The sequence below is a fragment of the Gouania willdenowi genome, chromosome 17 (genome assembly GCF_900634775.1).
Source record: "Gouania willdenowi chromosome 17, fGouWil2.1, whole genome shotgun sequence".
Lineage (NCBI taxonomy): Eukaryota > Metazoa > Chordata > Actinopteri > Blenniiformes > Gobiesocidae > Gouania > Gouania willdenowi.
In genome coordinates, this window is record NC_041060.1 from 8223445 (window position 1) to 8238363 (window position 14919).

The following is a 14919-nucleotide window of genomic DNA, read 5'->3' on the forward strand; positions in this document are numbered from 1 at the left end:
ATAAACATAGATAAGACAAATGTCCCAGTAAACCATGCATTCAATTAAAACTCTCATTACCTTCCAGGCAACAGCAGGAGTTGACTTGCTATAACTTGTGCGCTTAAAAAAATTGTCATTTGATATCGAGCTGACCCAACCCCACCTTTTGCCCTCCCCTTTCTTTGTACTGTCTATTGTGTATTGTGTTTGTGTGTCACAAGTTGCAAGCAACAAATAGCTGTCATACATAGTTCCCAATTAGGAGAATGTTATTTTAATGTGTCATCTTTCTTGAAAAAAATTATGCCATATTTGGTGGATAACAAGCCTTTATTAACGAAGCGACGGTTGCCATCATCACTGCTTTTGATTTAAGGTTGAGAGTCAAAGGTAAGTCCATCATTATTTATGAAACTGTCATTTTAAAGATGATATAGTTACTTCTTGTGCTGGTTTAACAGAAGAACCTTGATCAATCATCAACTTCTCGAGTACAATCCACCCTTTGGCAAACTTTTTTTGTTTGATGTCTGCGTTTAATGTTATGAGACCTTACTGCAGTGTTTTTCAACCTTGGGGTCAGGACCCCATGTTAAAATGGGGTCGCCTGACATGTCTAGTACTGGGTAAAAAACCAAAAAAAACCCAATATATTTTAAAAAATGTTTAATTATTATTCCTTTTCAAATAAACATCACACACAATAAATGTCAAATAACTTTATCCTAGACTTACATGCTTATTTATCTATTTCAAATTAAATACAGAAGAAAAATATCTGAGGTGGTGCACTTGTCACTTTGTGCACTAACCCTGGTTACTCTGTATATGTAACACACTTTAAAAAACATGATCAAAAACTAATTCTAGAAAGAAAAAAAAAACTTATCTCAGGTCGCCGGACATTTGTGATATCAAAATGGGGTCACGACCCGAAAAATGTTGGGAACCTCTGCAATACTGTATTACAGTGTAGCTTACACTGTGAAAGTATACTTCAGGTTAATCAACACATTCAAGCTTCATCATACCCAAATATTTATTTCAATACTTTATTTTGTATAATTGTACCCCTTTAAATTGTTGTGTTGATATGGTTGATCCTCTTTATGGAAAAATAGTTTGGACTTTCGTATGAGATTAAGCTCATGTCCACGTTATATTGTATAGGAGCTGTAACAAAAATAAATCACTTTGAAATGTGGTTTCAGATTTTGAGTCATGGGGGACGCGGTCATGGCAGAGTTTGGGGCAGCTGCTTCTTACCTCAGGAAGTCAGACAAGGAGCGTTTAGAGGCACAGACTCGTCCATTTGATATGAAGAAAGAGTGCTTCGTTCCTGATGCCGAAAAGGAGTTTGTTAAAGCATCCATCATTAGTAGAGATGGTGACAAAGTCACGGTTGAAACAGAGTTTAAAAAGGTAAAAAAATCGCCAGCTCTGTATCAAGATATTATTTTTTTTATTTGTTATGAGGGATGTTGAATGTGATAATTTTTCCTTCTACAGACCATCACTGTGAAAGACTGTGACGTTCATCCACAGAACCCGCCAAAGTTTGATAAAATTGAAGACATGGCAATGTTCACCTTCCTCAATGAACCAGCTGTGCTGTTTAACCTCAAAGAGCGTTATGCAGCATGGATGATCTACGTATGACAAGAAAAAGCACAGTCAGCATCATTCTTCTGATTCAGTGACACAGATGTTTCCCTGTTTGTTTTTCTACAGACCTACTCTGGGCTGTTCTGTGTGACTGTCAACCCCTACAAGGGGCTGCCAGTCTACAACAAGGAGGTGGTTGATGCCTACAGGGGAAAGAAGAGGAGTGAAGCTCCTCCTCACATCTTCTCCATTTCTGACAACGCCTACCAGTACATGCTGGCAGGTACACACAACAGTCTTAGCCTAAAGTCTTTTCTAAACAGAAACATTTTGACTGATAATGGGATGATCTCTTGCTCACAGACAGAGAAAACCAGTCAATCCTCATCACGTAAGTCAAACTTTCAACAGCAATCTATACAGCAGTCATAAGTCACTCAGCATGTCTTGGACTAAAACAATCTGTCTATCTGTAACTCAGTGGAGAATCCGGAGCTGGAAAGACTGTCAACACCAAACGTGTTATTCAGTACTTTGCCAGCATTGCAGCTGTCCCATCTGGGAAGAAGGATGCTGCAGCTGAAAAGAAGGTATGTTTTACATCAGTACTAAGGTATGCCAAATGAAAACATGTGTGGCAAGATGTAATCAAATACCATTATTGCTCCAAACCAGGGAACCCTGGAGGATCAAATCATCCAGGCTAACCCTGCATTAGAAGCCTTTGGAAATGCTAAAACCATCAGGAATGACAACTCTTCTCGATTTGTAAGTGTCTGCAGTGGACTGCAGTGACGTTCTCCAATGGTTTTTCTAAATAAAAAACAAAAAAAGCACAATTATCGTTATCTCAGGGCAAATTCATCAGAATTCATTTTGACAACAGAGGAAAACTGGCCTCTGCTGACATTGAAACATGTAAGTAACACTGTCTCAGTGATATATTTGAAAGCAGAAAATTAATGCTTCGCAATTAATCATGCTTTTTACCATCAGATCTTCTGGAAAAGTCTCGTGTGACCTTCCAGCTCAAAGCTGAGAGGGACTACCACATTTTTTACCAGATCTTGTCTCAGGCGAAACCTGAACTCCTGGGTATGATTTTTTTCACCATAACATCTGGGTTAATACAGCGGTCGACAAGCAGCGGCTCTTTACTCCTTCTGTTTTGGCATCATTCACTGATGGTATAAGTAATTATTCCCCCACTTTAGGCAGCCCCATAACATTATCCAGTCACATCAACTTTCTTGCTCTTTTGACTCAACACTTTGTCCCTGTAATCATTAGGTCTGATGCACATTTACCCAAACTATAAATAGCGATTCATTTGCAAATATCAGCCTCCAGTTATTTAGTAGGAGAGCATCTGGCTTTTTTATGTTGTACATTACCAACTCTTGGGCAAATTTATGTAGAAAATAACTTTTACGTTTGTATGCATTTTGTCTCCCTTAGATATGTTGCTCATCACCAATAACCCCTATGACTACGCATTCATCTCCCAAGGAGAGACGACTGTAGCCTCCATCAATGACTCAGAAGAGCTGATGGCCACTGATGTGAGTTGAATTTAACTGGATATGTAAAAGTGAAGCTATACATCAGGTTTAAACACCATACGCTTACTTTAAAAATAACTCATTCAGGAAGCATTTGATGTGCTGGGATTCACTCAAGAGGAAAAAAACAGCATGTATAAGCTGACTGGTGCGGTTATGCATCATGGTAATATGAAGTTTAAGCAGAAACAGAGAGAAGAGCAAGCAGAGGCTGATGGCACTGAGGGTAAGATGCATTTTAACATTTAAATAAATGATGATGAAGGCAACAGACAGCAGTGATGATCTTTAAAAAAATGCTTGTATGTCACTTCAGATGCTGACAAAGTTGCATATCTGATGGGCCTTAATTCTGCTGACCTCATCAAAGGTCTGTGTCACCCAAGAGTCAAAGTAGGCAATGAGTGGGTCACCAAGGGACAAAATGTTGCCCAGGTGAGTGAACTGAGAAAGAAACAAGAGTTTTGATTAAATTCATATCATACAATGAATATTTATGATGGTTTAAATGTATTTTCTTATCAGGTGAACTATGCTATTGGTGCACTGTCTAAGTCGGTGTACGAGAAGATGTTTCTTTGGATGGTAATTAGAATCAACAATTCTCTGGACACCAAGCAGCCCCGTCAGTACTTCATTGGTGTGCTGGACATCGCTGGATTTGAGATCTTTGAAGTAAGTTAAAAATAACAGTGATAAATGTTATTTGCGGACTCACATGAACTACCGGAATTGGTATTATTTTTCCCCCAAAACAGTTCAACACCTTTGAGCAGCTCTGCATTAACTTCACCAATGAAAAACTGCAACAGTTCTTCAACCACCACATGTTTGTGCTGGAGCAAGAAGAGTACAAGAAAGAAGGCATTGAATGGACTTTCATTGATTTTGGTATGGATCTGCAGGCCTGTATTGACCTGATTGAGAAGGTAAGAATATATGATTTTCCATTAACACCATATAACAGCTTAATTATGTTATTTTGATCAAAAACACTTGCCTCTTTAGCCCATGGGCATCATGTCCATCCTTGAAGAGGAGTGCATGTTCCCCAAAGCCTCTGACACTACCTTCAAAGCCAAGCTTTATGACAATCATCTGGGAAAATCAGGAAACTTCCAGAAGCCCAGAATCATCAAAGGAAAACCAGAGGCTCATTTTGCCCTGATGCACTACGCTGGGACTGTTGATTATAACATCAACAACTGGTTGGTGAAAAACAAAGACCCTCTGAATGAGACTGTCGTCGGGCTCTACCAGAAGTCAAATCTTAAGCTGCTCAATACACTCTTTGCAAACTATGCAGGAGCTGATTCAGGTTCGCATTTAAACGAAAAGTAGGGGTTTGGTTCAGAGGAAATAGCCTTTTTTACATGGTAGTGGATAAACAATTGTTTAAAACAACATAAATATGTTTGTTTCGTATAGTTTTAACCTTGATTGATGATTGCATTTTTTTTACCCCAAGAATCTGGTGGAAAAGGTAAAGGTGGCAGCAAAAAGAAAGGTTCATCCTTCCAAACCGTTTCAGCACTACACAGGGTAAGATCAGTCAAGTAATTTTAATGCAAGAGTGATCTGAAATTGTCAAACAGATCTTTGTTGTTTGTGATACACCCTCAGGAGAACCTGAACAAGTTGATGACCAACTTGAGGTCCACTCACCCTCACTTTGTGCGCTGCATTATCCCCAATGAGACCAAGACTCCTGGGGCCATGGAGAACCCTCTGGTGATGCACCAGCTGCGCTGTAATGGTGTGCTGGAAGGCATCAGGATCTGCAGGAAGGGATTTCCCAATAGGATCCTATATGGAGATTTCAAGCAGAGGTACTATCATTAAAAAAAAGTAGCCCAAAATATACTGTATATGCTAGAACCACATGCTGGAAGCACTTGTTATGAATTTCTTATCAATTTAATTTCTCTTCTAACAATGTCTCAAGTGAATATTACTAGTAACATGCTCAACAAGCTGGAGACTTGACCATACTTACTGGTGCTTTTTATCACCACGAATAAACAAACTATTGACTTTTTGTTTTCAAAGATACCGCATTTTAAACCCAAATGCCATTCCTGAGGGACAGTTCATTGATAACAAGAAGGCTTCGGAGAAGCTTCTTGGTTCTTTGGACATAGACCATAACCAGTACAAACTGGGACATACCAAGGTAACTGAAATATTTCATACAAATAAGTTTGTCCTAATAATTACATTAGCTTATAATACCAATGCACCATGGGCCCTTAAGATACCAATGTGTCAATCCAATTGACTCTTAGGTATTCTTCAAAGCTGGTTTACTTGGTTTGCTGGAAGAGATGAGAGATGACCGCTTAGCTTTGATCATCACCAGGATTCAAGCTAGATCCCGAGGTGTTCTAGCAAGGATGGAATTCCAAAAGATTGTAGAACGCAGGTATGTACACCTCAGACCTTATGGAAAAATATTTCTCATTACCTTTCCCAAATGCAACAGCTTGGTAAAGGATGAGAAAATATCTGTACTTTTCGATCTTGGAAAATGTGTCCCTGGACATGACACTTTACTCCAAACTGTCGATGCAAATAACAGTGCATGAATGAGTTTGGAACTGAGACTGACTAGGGGCACCTGTACAGAAGTAGCTAATATACATTAGTACATAAAAACAAGGTTTCTTTATTTGTGCTCTAAGTTAACAGACTATAAACATAACTAATATTTTTGTCATTATTATTATCATTAAAACAAAAACATTAATCACAGCAAAGTGTTGGCACCTCATAACAAGAAGACATGAGTTGACCAGGGACCTTACAAAACATCATTAAGCTTTGTCTTTTTTGTTGAGAATTATAAACTCAATTACAATAAGGAATTAAATATTTACTATAAATTTGCTATATTATCAGAACACTGTCAGTCCTTATCTATCTTTGGCAGGGATGCACTTCTTGTAATCCAGTGGAACATCCGTGCCTTCATGGGGGTCAAGAATTGGCCTTGGATGAAGATGTACTTCAAGATAAAACCACTGCTGAAATCAGCTGAGACTGAGAAAGAGATGGCCAACATGAAAGAGGAGTTTGCCAAACTCAAAGAGGCTTTCGCAAAATCAGAAGCCCGCAGGAAAGAGCTGGAGGAAAAAATGGTCACACTTCTCCAAGAGAAGAATGACCTGCAAATCCAAGTACAAGCAGTAAGTTTCAAACCATTAATAATTAAAAGAACAATAAATCAATTTAAATGATTCCTCTGTTCCTGTGCTGAGCAATGGGCAGCCACATTGGGGGAGTCTATAGGGAGCATATTGTGGGTCTTGGACCACAATGGGTGTGATCGGAGTATTTTCTATTAACTAACCCCTCTCTTTGGGATTCAAATATTAATCAGTCACACGTTCACTTCTAATGTATGTAGCGTATTTCCAAAAATCATAGGAGCAAGATAATCTTGGTGATGCTGAAGAAAGGTGTGAGGGGCTGATCAAGAGCAAGATTCAACTGGAGGCAAAAATCAAAGAGCTTACAGAAAGACTTGAGGATGAAGAAGAGATGAACGCTGAACTGACAGCAAAGAAAAGGAAGCTGGAGGATGAATGCTCTGAGCTGAAGAAAGATATCGATGATTTGGAATTAAGTCTAGCCAAAGTGGAAAAAGAAAAACATGCCACTGAAAACAAGGTGCTCCTAACTCTAAACAGCAGCCACACCATCCAACCATTCTCCAGGAGCACCAACTAAAGCTATCATTTGTTTTAGGTTAAAAACCTGGTTGAGGAGATGGCTGCGCAGGATGAAATCATTGCAAAGCTGACCAAAGAGAAGAAAGCCTTGCAGGAGGCTCACCAGCAAACACTGGATGACCTACAGAGTGAAGAAGACAAAGTCAACGTTCTAACAAAGGCCAAAGTTAAGCTGGAGCAGCAAGTGGATGATGTAAGAATTCAAGAAATAAGACATAAAGCATAAATTATGAATAACCTAAAAGTGTATTTTTACTGTTCTCAGCTTGAAGGGTCCTTGGAGCAAGAAAAGAAAATCCGCATGGACCTTGAGAGAGCAAAGCGGAAGCTTGAGGGAGACCTGAAAATGACTCTTGAGAGTGTTATGGACCTGGAAAACGATAAACAGCAACTCGAAGAGAGGCTGAAAAAGTATCAATTGACTTTATCTAAACACAAAAACACAATGTGCAATATAGATGAGGTATTAATTATTTATTCTTTCCTTTTACAGAAAAGACTTTGAAATTAGTCACCTCAATGGAAAGATCGAAGATGAACAAGCAATGAGTGCCCAACTCCAGAAGAAACTGAAAGAGTTGCAGGTACAATTTAACTAAACAAACCAAACCGATTTGTTTGTTAAGTCTTCTATTTCATCCTGGTCCAGGCTCGCATTGAGGAGCTGGAGGAAGAGCTTGAAGCAGAGCGAGCTGCCCGAGCTAAGGTGGAGAAGCAGAGAGCAGACTTGGCCAGAGAGTTGGAGGAGATCAGTGAGAGGCTGGAAGAGGCTGGAGGAGCAACAAGTGCACAGATCGAGATGAACAAAAAGAGGGAGGCTGAGTTCCTCAAACTTCGCAGAGACCTCGAAGAGGCTACTCTGGCACATGAAGCTACCACTGCCACACTGAGGAAGAAACAGGCCGACAGCGTTGCTGGCCTTGGAGAGCAGATAGACAACCTGCAGAGAGTCAAACAGAAACTGGAGAAGGAGAAGAGTGAGCTCCGAATGGAGCTGGATGATGTTGTCTCCAATATGGAACATATCGTTAAGGGGAAGGTAGATATGGCTTTCCTTTCTCAGGGTCTCTTACTGGCTAATAATTATCACTTAATTGTTACTATGCAAATTATTATCCTCACCTTATTTTACAGAACAATTTGGAGAAAATGTGCCGGTCATTGGAGGATCAGATGAATGAATATAAAACAAAGTCAGAAGAAGGACAACGAACCATCAATGACTTCACCTTGCAGAAAGCAAAGCTTCAAACTGAAAATGGTGTGGATTGTATTTAAAAAATGTTTTGCATTCTGGACATTGAGAAGTTATTTTCAATTGGTTTAATTTAGGTGAATTTCAAAGGAAGCTCGAGGAAAGGGATTCTCTGGTTTCTCAACTGACCAGAGGGAAGCAATCTTACACTCAACAGATTGAAGATCTGAAGAGACAACTGGAGGAAGAAGTCAAGGTAACACTAATGGGACAAATATATGAGAGCACAGTAGCAGTAGAAATTCTTAGTCTGTTCTTTGTTTTTAGGCCAAAAATGCATTGGCCCATGCACTGCAGTCTGCTCATCATGACTGCGACCTCCTCAGGGAGCAGTTTGAGGAGGAGCAGGAGGCCAAGGGTGAACTGCAGAGAGGCATGTCCAAGGCCAACACTGAGGTGGCTCAGTGGAGAACCAAGTACGAAACTGATGCCATCCAGAGGACTGAAGAACTGGAGGAGGCCAAGTGAGTTTCACGTCATTTTACTTTAATTACCAGACCGTAAAAACAAATTATCTTGTGAATCAGGAAGAAGCTGGCTCAGCGTCTGCAGGATGCAGAAGAGGCTGTTGAAGCCGTAAATGCTAAATGTTCCTCTTTGGAGAAGACCAAACACAGACTCCAGAATGAGATTGAAGATCTCATGGTGGATGTGGAGCGGTCTAATGCTGCTGCTGCTGCTCTGGACAAGAAGCAAAGAAACTTTGATAAGGTTTGGATTTAGAACAATCGTTGGTGTGGGAATTACAACCTCAATCTAAAATATGAACTTTTTTCTAGGTCTTGGCAGAGTGGAAACAAAAATATGAAGAGTCCCAAGTTGAGCTGGAGAGCTCTCAAAAGGAAGCCAGGTCTTTAAGCACTGAGCTTTTCAAATTGAAAAACTCTTACGAAGAATCTCTTGAACATTTGGAGACCATGAAGAGAGAAAACAAGAACTTGCAGGGTAATATTTGCACACACATTTTTTTTTTAACTTTCATTGAGATATACTGATTTTTACTGGTTGGTTTCCAGAGGAAATATCGGACCTTACTGAACAGATTGGTGAAAATGGAAAGAGCATTCATGAGCTTGAGAAGATTCGCAAACAGCTGGAACAAGAAAAGTCTGACATACAGGCAGCTCTGGAAGAAGCTGAAGTGTGTTTACATGTTCTCTCCTAGCTGACTTAATGAACATTTACATAAGAACAGATTAATGATGCTCTATGAATTCATTAATCCACAGGCCTCACTGGAGCATGAAGAAGGGAAGATCCTTCGAGCCCAGTTGGAGTTTAACCAGATTAAAGCTGAAATTGAGCGCAAGCTTGCAGAGAAAGATGAAGAGATGGAGCAAGCAAAGAGAAACCAGCAGCGAATTGTGGACAACCTCCAGAACTCTCTAGAAGCTGAAACTCGCAGCAGGAATGAAGCTCTCCGTCTGAAAAAGAAGATGGAAGGAGATCTCAATGATATGGAGATCCAGCTGAGCCAAGCCAACAGGCAGACGGCCGAGGCCCAGAAGCAGCTTAAGGCTCTTCATGCACATCTAAAGGTCTGAATGACTCAGAACAATCTAGCTTTCTTTTTCATTACTGTGTATACAGATTTGGATAATTATTTTGGCCTCTATCTTCAAGGATACCCAACTCCATCTCGATGAGTCTCTGCGAGCCAATGATGATCTTAAAGAGAACATTGCCATTGTTGAGAGGCGCAATAACCTGCTTCAAGCTGAACTGGAGGAGCTTAGAGGTGCTCTGGATCAGTCTGAGCGAAGCCGCAAACTTGCAGAGCAAGAGCTGCTGGACGTCAGTGAGAGAGTGCAGTTACTGCACTCACAGGTACTGTAGAACTAAGTATTACAAAAACTATAACTATACCAAGTATGATTTGCTTTTCCTTAAAGAGTATGTGCTGATTTTTCACCAGGAACTCACATTATGTATATTCATTGAAGTTTATCCTTTGGGTGCTTTTGAAATCACCGACATTGATTGTAGGGAGTTTGTCTGTATCTTAAAGTTCTCTTTAGACAGACAAAACAAAACATATCTTGATGAAGGGTTTTAAAGAAACCAAGGCTGGCTCTGGTCAAAAATTATTTATGTTCAAAGTAGTGTTGGATTCAAATACAGATGCAAATGCTTTGCGAGTTAATGATAGTTTTTTTATATTTAAAATTTACTGCACACACAGAACACCAGCCTTATAAATCAGAAAAAGAAGCTGGAGGCTGACGCATCCCAGCTTCAGACTGAAGTGGAAGATGCAGTGCAGGAGTGCAGAAATGCTGAGGAAAAAGCCAAGAAGGCCATCACTGATGCGGCCATGATGGCAGAGGAGCTGAAGAAAGAGCAGGACACCAGCTCTCACCTAGAGCGCATGAAGAAGAACATGGAGCAAACCATCAAAGACCTGCAGCACCGTCTGGATGAGGCTGAGCAGATCGCCATGAAGGGCGGCAAGAAGCAGATTCAGAAGCTGGAGGCCAGGGTACATTTATTAGGTTTTGGCATCACTGACATCTGTAATATATATGTATATTCCTCTCTTTACTTTAATTTTGTAAGTATGTTATTGTGTTATACATCCTGCAGGTCAAAGAACTTGAAAACGAAGTAGAAAGTGAACAAAAAAAGGCAAATGATGCCATTAAAGGAGTGAGAAAGTATGAAAGACGCATTAAGGAACTCACTTATCAGGTAATTTTCAATGTGAAATAATACTTTAAAGGTTAAAAGAAATGTTTCTATGTAATTGTATTGAATGTGTTGACCTGTCGTTTAGACTGAGGAGGATCGCAAAAATCTTGCACGTCTCCAAGATTTGGTGGACAAGCTGCAGCTAAAAGTCAAATCTTACAAGAAAGCTACAGAAGATGCTGTAAGTAATGATAATTTTCATCAGCACTTTTAATCCAGACCTATAAACATGAGTTTCTATTTGAGCAAACTATATGGTGTGTCTTTTCTGTAGGAGGAACAGGCAAATACTAACCTTTTAAAGTTTCGGAAGCTTCAGCATGAGCTTGACGAAGCGGATGAGCGAGCAGATATTGCAGAGTCTCAGGTCAACAAGCTGCGTGCCAAGAGCCGTGATGTTGGATCAAAGGTCTGTATGTGCACACAACTTCAAAGTTAGTTTCAATATTCCAGCTGAATTCTTGTCTAGCCCACTTATAGGTTTTATGTTTAGGTGCAGTTAAAGTAAGTCAATATAAAACCAATAACCCGGCTATCTAACGCTCTTGATATTTTCTTTCTTTCAGACCAGATATGATGCAGAGTAAAACACTCAGAAGGGACAAGATTTCTGAGACACTTCTTGCCTGTGTTAGGTTGTCTCCTTAAGCATGTGTGTCTGTTTAGTAGAATAAATCACTGCATCAGAAATGGCTTTTGACTTATTTTGTATCATAATTTCAACCAATAATAAGGAAGTGTAAATCCCAAAACATCGTTTTAAGTATATTACAGGAATAAAAACAAAATCAAAGTAAAACAGACAGAATTCAACACTTTATTGGTGGCAAAAGTCAAAGAACAGGAGATATAGGGTTAGCGATAAGATTAAATGAAACATCTTACTAAGTACTACAACTATGTTTAAGACAAAACATAATTGTTATTGGGATAATGAAACAATTTTAATTATACGTTTTATGAATTATGGTCACCTATGTACTAATAAGACTAGGGTAGGGATGCTTATGATACGATAAGTTACAAGTTGTTGGGTTCACAAGATTGACACAATACAATATTTTATTTTGAAAAAGAAAAAAAAAAATGTGTTTATTATTATAAACAAATAAATTAAAATGTATTTGACTTTGAACTTTGTATTTGCTTTTCACATTTCAAACTGAATAATAAAAGGTCAAATAAACAACGTAAAAAAAAGACTTTGAAAGTTAAAAGACTACCGTTAGTGACAATTCATGCCAGTCTAAAAGTAGAACCACACAGCGAATATATGCTCATCATCATCATGACATCATTTAGAAAAATTCGGTCTTCTGCTGAGCTGTGGGAGCAGCATCATGCCTTTGCTGCTTCTAGTCTACTAGAAGAACAATGGCGAGTAAATAAAGTCAGGATATAAAAGGCGAAACTACGCTGAACCTCGAGAGATACCGCAAACCCTGACGATACATCTTGTGATATCATCCCTACCCTAGTAAAAAAAAATGTATTACTCACAATAGCAATAAATAAAAATTAGAGCTGGACACATCAATGTAATAATAACGTGGTTATTCAATGATATGATAGCCTACGTCCAGGACAGCAGGCAGTTTTTGTTATTGGGCAGAAGCAGGTGGTCATCAATAAATTCAGTATGGTCCCACATTTTTCCAGAAATATGAAAGACAAAGACAACTGGCTCAGTTAAAAGGAATATTAGCGATAAAATTTTACTTAATCAATGCAATTTAAAAATATGTATACTTATGTATCACGTGGGTGGGGGTTGGAAGTTAATACAAGTATGAGACTGGTGATGAAGAGATTACTATCCAAAACTACTGGATCAACATGTACAGAAAGTGTTGAAATGTGTTCATTCAAATTAACATTGTGACTATCTACTTATATATTACAAAAAACTGAAAAGGCCTCATAATTCAGTAAATCAAGTCAAAATGTGTGGCCCCCACTCTTTCTGCTCCCCTGGATGCATATCGGGCCCGGGGGGGCACTTGGGTTCGCAGAAGCAGTTCTTACACAAACATTGGCCATAGATGCAGTGGCATGCCTTGGGCTGTGGGATAAACTCGTACTGGGCTTAACCTTAAGACATGTTGATCCCAAATACCAGTTTTAGGTATAACCACTCACTCCTTCCCTCTGTTCATGGCCACCACCATTACACCTAAGCTTCACACTTTCCACCAGACTGGCTGAACTGAAATACACAACACAATAAGCACAATATGCACAAAAAAAAGAATGGCTGAATAAATAAATGAGTAAATAAATCCAAGAAAAAATCTTAATCATGCAAGAAATCAAGAAGCTTTGTGCTCTCAGACATTTTATATTCTGAAAATTCACATCCTGAAGAAAGATTATGCCAGGAATACATGTGATCAAGTGAGACAAGTTTCTTAGTTTAAATAATTGCACCATGACACCAAATCAACACATGAACAGATTCAGTAAAAGGTGACAATAATAAGTGCAGTGTTCGTCAGGCAACAAAGAACTATGTTCATCAAAAGATAAGATGCCTGATACATTGAAATTTACACATAATAATAATAATAATAATAATAATAATAATAATAATAATAATAATAATAATAAATTTTTATTTAAAAGCGCAATTCCACACACTCAAAGACACTTTACAGGTTGGTTAAAATATCAACAGCAATACAGTGATAAAACAGAAAAATAAATCAGAAAAAATTATGAATATCAGGAGAAAAAATAGGCAAGAACCAAGAATGAATGAGTGGATGGTTAAAAGTTAAAAGCAGAGTGAAACAGGTGTGTTTTAAAAAGTGATTTTAAAGATGGGAGGTCAGTGCAGTTACGAATGTGTCTTCGGAGAGAGTATAGCTAAATTTTTTAATAAATGTTTAATACATTTTTTTGTAAATTATGACTCTACTTCATAAAGAATATGCAATAATACTGAATAAATAATGAAAAGTAATAGCAATAAAAAAAATGCTAATACAACAACGACTTTACACAGGTGACTAAAACCTTTGGCAGAAGCAAAACATGCTTCAGTACAATCAAAAAGTATGATGTGGATAATAAAGACGTTAAAAAGTCAAAAATACCTTATCCATTCTCTTCATCATACCGTGGTCAGGACCTCTCCAGGAGAGAAGCAGGGCTGAGAGTGTGATTCTGAGATCTCCCGCCTGCAGAAGTGAGGAAAGGGCGAGAGAAGACAACAATCACGTCTCAAATGGAACTTTGTTTCCACTAACACCACTTAGAATTGACCTTGCACAATAATAGAGAGCAAATACTGACAATAGCTTGGCTGGCTCCAGTTTCAAACTTGAGGGCACCAAGATGCTTCTCTCATCCCTTGTGAGTTCCCGTGACTGTGAAAGTCAAAGAAACAAAGACAGGGAACAGCTGTGAATGAGACCTTGACTTGAAGGAGAACTGATCTAGAGCTTGGATTAGACATTTAGGTAAGTGGAGGATATAAAGACTGGAGACCAAAGGCAAGCAGCAGGTCTGCTGTTAAATTATCTTAAATTTGTTGTTAGGCAAAAAAAAGAAAACCTGTCAGAGTAATAAAAAGATAATATATTATTGTTGTTTGTTTCCTCATCACAAGTACATCCTAATTTTGACAGGTAAAACACAGTCCAGCAAACAATAAGGACTGCACCCTTAACTTTGCTACATATAAATCAAATCTCTGGTTTCTTTCGGGCTAACCACATATCGCTCCTGGCCAATAAAAAATTTAAATAAAATATATGTACATGTATAAGAACCCTTCCAGACCATCTACGTCAAATGTTCTTTCCCCAACCTGTCAACAGAAAAGTCAAACCCCCAAAGGCAGCCAGCAGGAATTTCACAAGTTATCTTTGTGCTCAAGGATAAAGAGAAGAAAACAATACCATGTCAACAAAAGCAGCCCAAGGGCACTTGTTGGGGGCATAGCTCACAATAAAAAAAAACAGTTTCACTGGCCAAATGGCACTGTTTTATTTCATTTCTACAAAATCGGGCAGAAATGGCAATATGACATATATACTTACATGCACGTTTTGGGAGAATATAACACACATTTACATACTATATTTCCCACATA

At 38.7% G+C, this 14919-nt stretch overlaps 1 protein-coding gene and 1 long non-coding RNA gene across 13 annotated transcripts in view; one reads left to right on the forward strand and one right to left on the reverse strand.

The window, feature by feature from the left end:
* Nucleotides 1–14919, reverse strand: part of LOC114479087 (uncharacterized) — a 33643-nt gene that overhangs the window by 4617 nt on the left and 14107 nt on the right. For 4 of the 12 annotated variants that reach the window (XR_003675946.1, XR_003675945.1, XR_003675944.1 and 1 more), the window contains exons 3-6: nucleotides 14118–14191; nucleotides 13919–14002; nucleotides 11119–11234; nucleotides 4815–4955 (exon numbers count right to left, since the gene is read on the reverse strand). This is a non-coding gene — a long non-coding RNA (uncharacterized LOC114479087). Of the gene's footprint in view, nucleotides 1–60; nucleotides 2401–3509; nucleotides 3594–4814; nucleotides 4956–11118; nucleotides 11235–13918; nucleotides 14003–14117; nucleotides 14192–14919 lie in introns of all 12 variants that reach the window. The other 8 variants (XR_003675954.1, XR_003675950.1, XR_003675949.1 and 5 more) reach the window with 6 other exon arrangements.
* On the forward strand, nucleotides 241–11517 carry LOC114479083 (myosin-7-like). Its single transcript, XM_028472541.1, has 38 exons — nucleotides 241–372; nucleotides 1194–1404; nucleotides 1492–1635; nucleotides 1714–1870; nucleotides 1951–1978; nucleotides 2069–2177; nucleotides 2263–2355; nucleotides 2442–2505; nucleotides 2584–2682; nucleotides 3046–3149; nucleotides 3237–3375; nucleotides 3466–3584; nucleotides 3675–3824; nucleotides 3908–4078; nucleotides 4158–4467; nucleotides 4618–4691; nucleotides 4773–4978; nucleotides 5199–5322; nucleotides 5435–5571; nucleotides 6079–6334; nucleotides 6576–6818; nucleotides 6897–7073; nucleotides 7146–7291; nucleotides 7374–7464; nucleotides 7530–7919; nucleotides 8015–8141; nucleotides 8213–8331; nucleotides 8403–8599; nucleotides 8663–8846; nucleotides 8915–9080; nucleotides 9152–9276; nucleotides 9365–9673; nucleotides 9759–9962; nucleotides 10318–10614; nucleotides 10719–10823; nucleotides 10909–11004; nucleotides 11098–11232; nucleotides 11390–11517. The coding sequence occupies exons 2-38, from the start codon at nucleotides 1204–1206 to the stop codon at nucleotides 11408–11410; spliced, it is 5817 nt and encodes a 1938-aa protein (XP_028328342.1). The 5' UTR covers nucleotides 241–372; nucleotides 1194–1203; the 3' UTR covers nucleotides 11411–11517.

What these genes read in the sequence shown, in the direction of transcription:
- LOC114479083 (XM_028472541.1), top strand. Translation starts at nt 1,204, where the DNA reads ATGGGGGACGCGGTCATGGCAGAGTTTGGGGCAGCTGCTTCTTACCTC. An exon ending in CTCTGCTGACATTGAAACAT is followed by an intron (nt 2,506 to 2,583) that starts GTAAGTAACACT and finishes TTTTACCATCAG; the next exon opens with ATCTTCTGGAAAAGTCTCGT. An exon ending in CTCGAAGAGAGGCTGAAAAA is followed by an intron (nt 7,292 to 7,373) that starts GTATCAATTGAC and finishes TTCCTTTTACAG; the next exon opens with AAAAGACTTTGAAATTAGTC.